Raw genomic sequence first — 1203 nt, 5'->3', positions numbered from 1 at the left:
CTCTGTCACCAGGCTGGAGTGCAGTGGCGCAATCTCGGCTCACTACAACCACTGACTCCTGGGTTCGAGTGATTCTCCTGCCTTGACCTCCCAAGTAGCTTGGACTGTAGGTCCCCGCCACCATGCCCCACTAATTTTTGTATTCTTAGTAGAGATGGGGTTTCACCATGTTGATCAGCATGGTCTTGATCTCTTGACCTCGTGATCCTCCCACCTCGGCCTCCCAAAGTGCTGGGATTATGGGCATGAGCCACCATGTCTGTTCCAGGCCCTGTTCTAAGTGCTTTATAGAATTTATCCTATTTAATCTTTACAACTCTATGAGGTAAGTGCTATTATTAATCCCATTTTGAAGGAATGGAGACTAAGGCACAGAGAGGTTAAGTAACTTGCCCAAAGCTACACAGCTAGAAGTGGTAGGGCCAGGATTGAACTCCACATGTCTTGTGCTTCTGAGGTCTGGATGCAGCGTGGTCAGGAGGGAGCACATCCTCAAGTGCCTGCTGAGCTGGCCATGGAGAGGCAGCTGGTTCCTCCATCTGCCTGGAACCCTCCAGGAAGTAGACACTTGCTCCTTTACCTCCTTGCCCCTGGTGCTTAGCACATAGTAGGTGCTTATTAAATGCTGGTGGAATGACTAAAGCCAAGTAGTGGAGACAATTCTATTACTATTAAGCACCTGCTGTATGCCAGCACTAAGCACTTTCCGACTCATGAAGGTTGAGTCATCACCATTTTACAGAGGGGAATACTGAGACTCCGGGGCTTGTGACATGGCCTGCCGAGAGGCAGAGGCAGGATTTGAATCCAGATCTCACTCCAGTGACTGAATGGGAACAGGATGTAGACAGTGGACCCTGAACACAAAGAAGAAAAGAAGAAAGCGCCAAGGCTGGGATGGAGAAAGCCTGGCTGGCCTTTGTGAGCATGGGGAGAGCCTCATGGGGAAGAGCCACAGGTGGAAATCAGTGCAGCAAATGCAGGTGGGTGAGGCACCCCCCAACCCTTCCCTGTGACTTTACTTACCCAGAAACCCACCAGAACATGGCTTTGGAGGGGAAGGATGCCCCCGCCTCTGGACAGGGATTCTGCAACAGACAAAAGTGGAGAAGGGGGAAGCCTTGGTCTCACATCCCGTGGTGAGTGTGCGGGAAGGGCAGGAAGACAGGATGAACTGACCGCATTTTTTTTTTTTTTTTTTTT

At 50.6% G+C, this 1203-nt stretch overlaps 1 protein-coding gene across 3 annotated transcripts in view; it reads right to left on the bottom strand.

Annotated features, from left to right (window-relative positions):
• Positions 1 to 1203, bottom strand: part of ABCC6 (ATP binding cassette subfamily C member 6) — a 77386-nt gene that overhangs the window by 69646 nt on the left and 6537 nt on the right. For 2 of the 3 annotated variants that reach the window (XM_017533128.2, XM_037740105.1), the window contains exon 4: positions 1027 to 1088. The exons of the other annotated variant lie outside the window; for it this stretch is intronic. In XM_017533128.2, coding sequence (XP_017388617.1) covers positions 1027 to 1088 — 62 coding nt within the window. The remainder of the gene's footprint in view (positions 1 to 1026; positions 1089 to 1203) is intronic. 3 annotated transcript variants of the gene reach the window in all.

Source organism: Cebus imitator, unplaced genomic scaffold (assembly GCF_001604975.1).
Source record: "Cebus imitator isolate Cc_AM_T3 unplaced genomic scaffold, Cebus_imitator-1.0 Scaffold4, whole genome shotgun sequence".
NCBI lineage: Eukaryota > Metazoa > Chordata > Mammalia > Primates > Cebidae > Cebus > Cebus imitator.
This window is presented reverse-complemented; position numbering and strand designations above follow the sequence as displayed.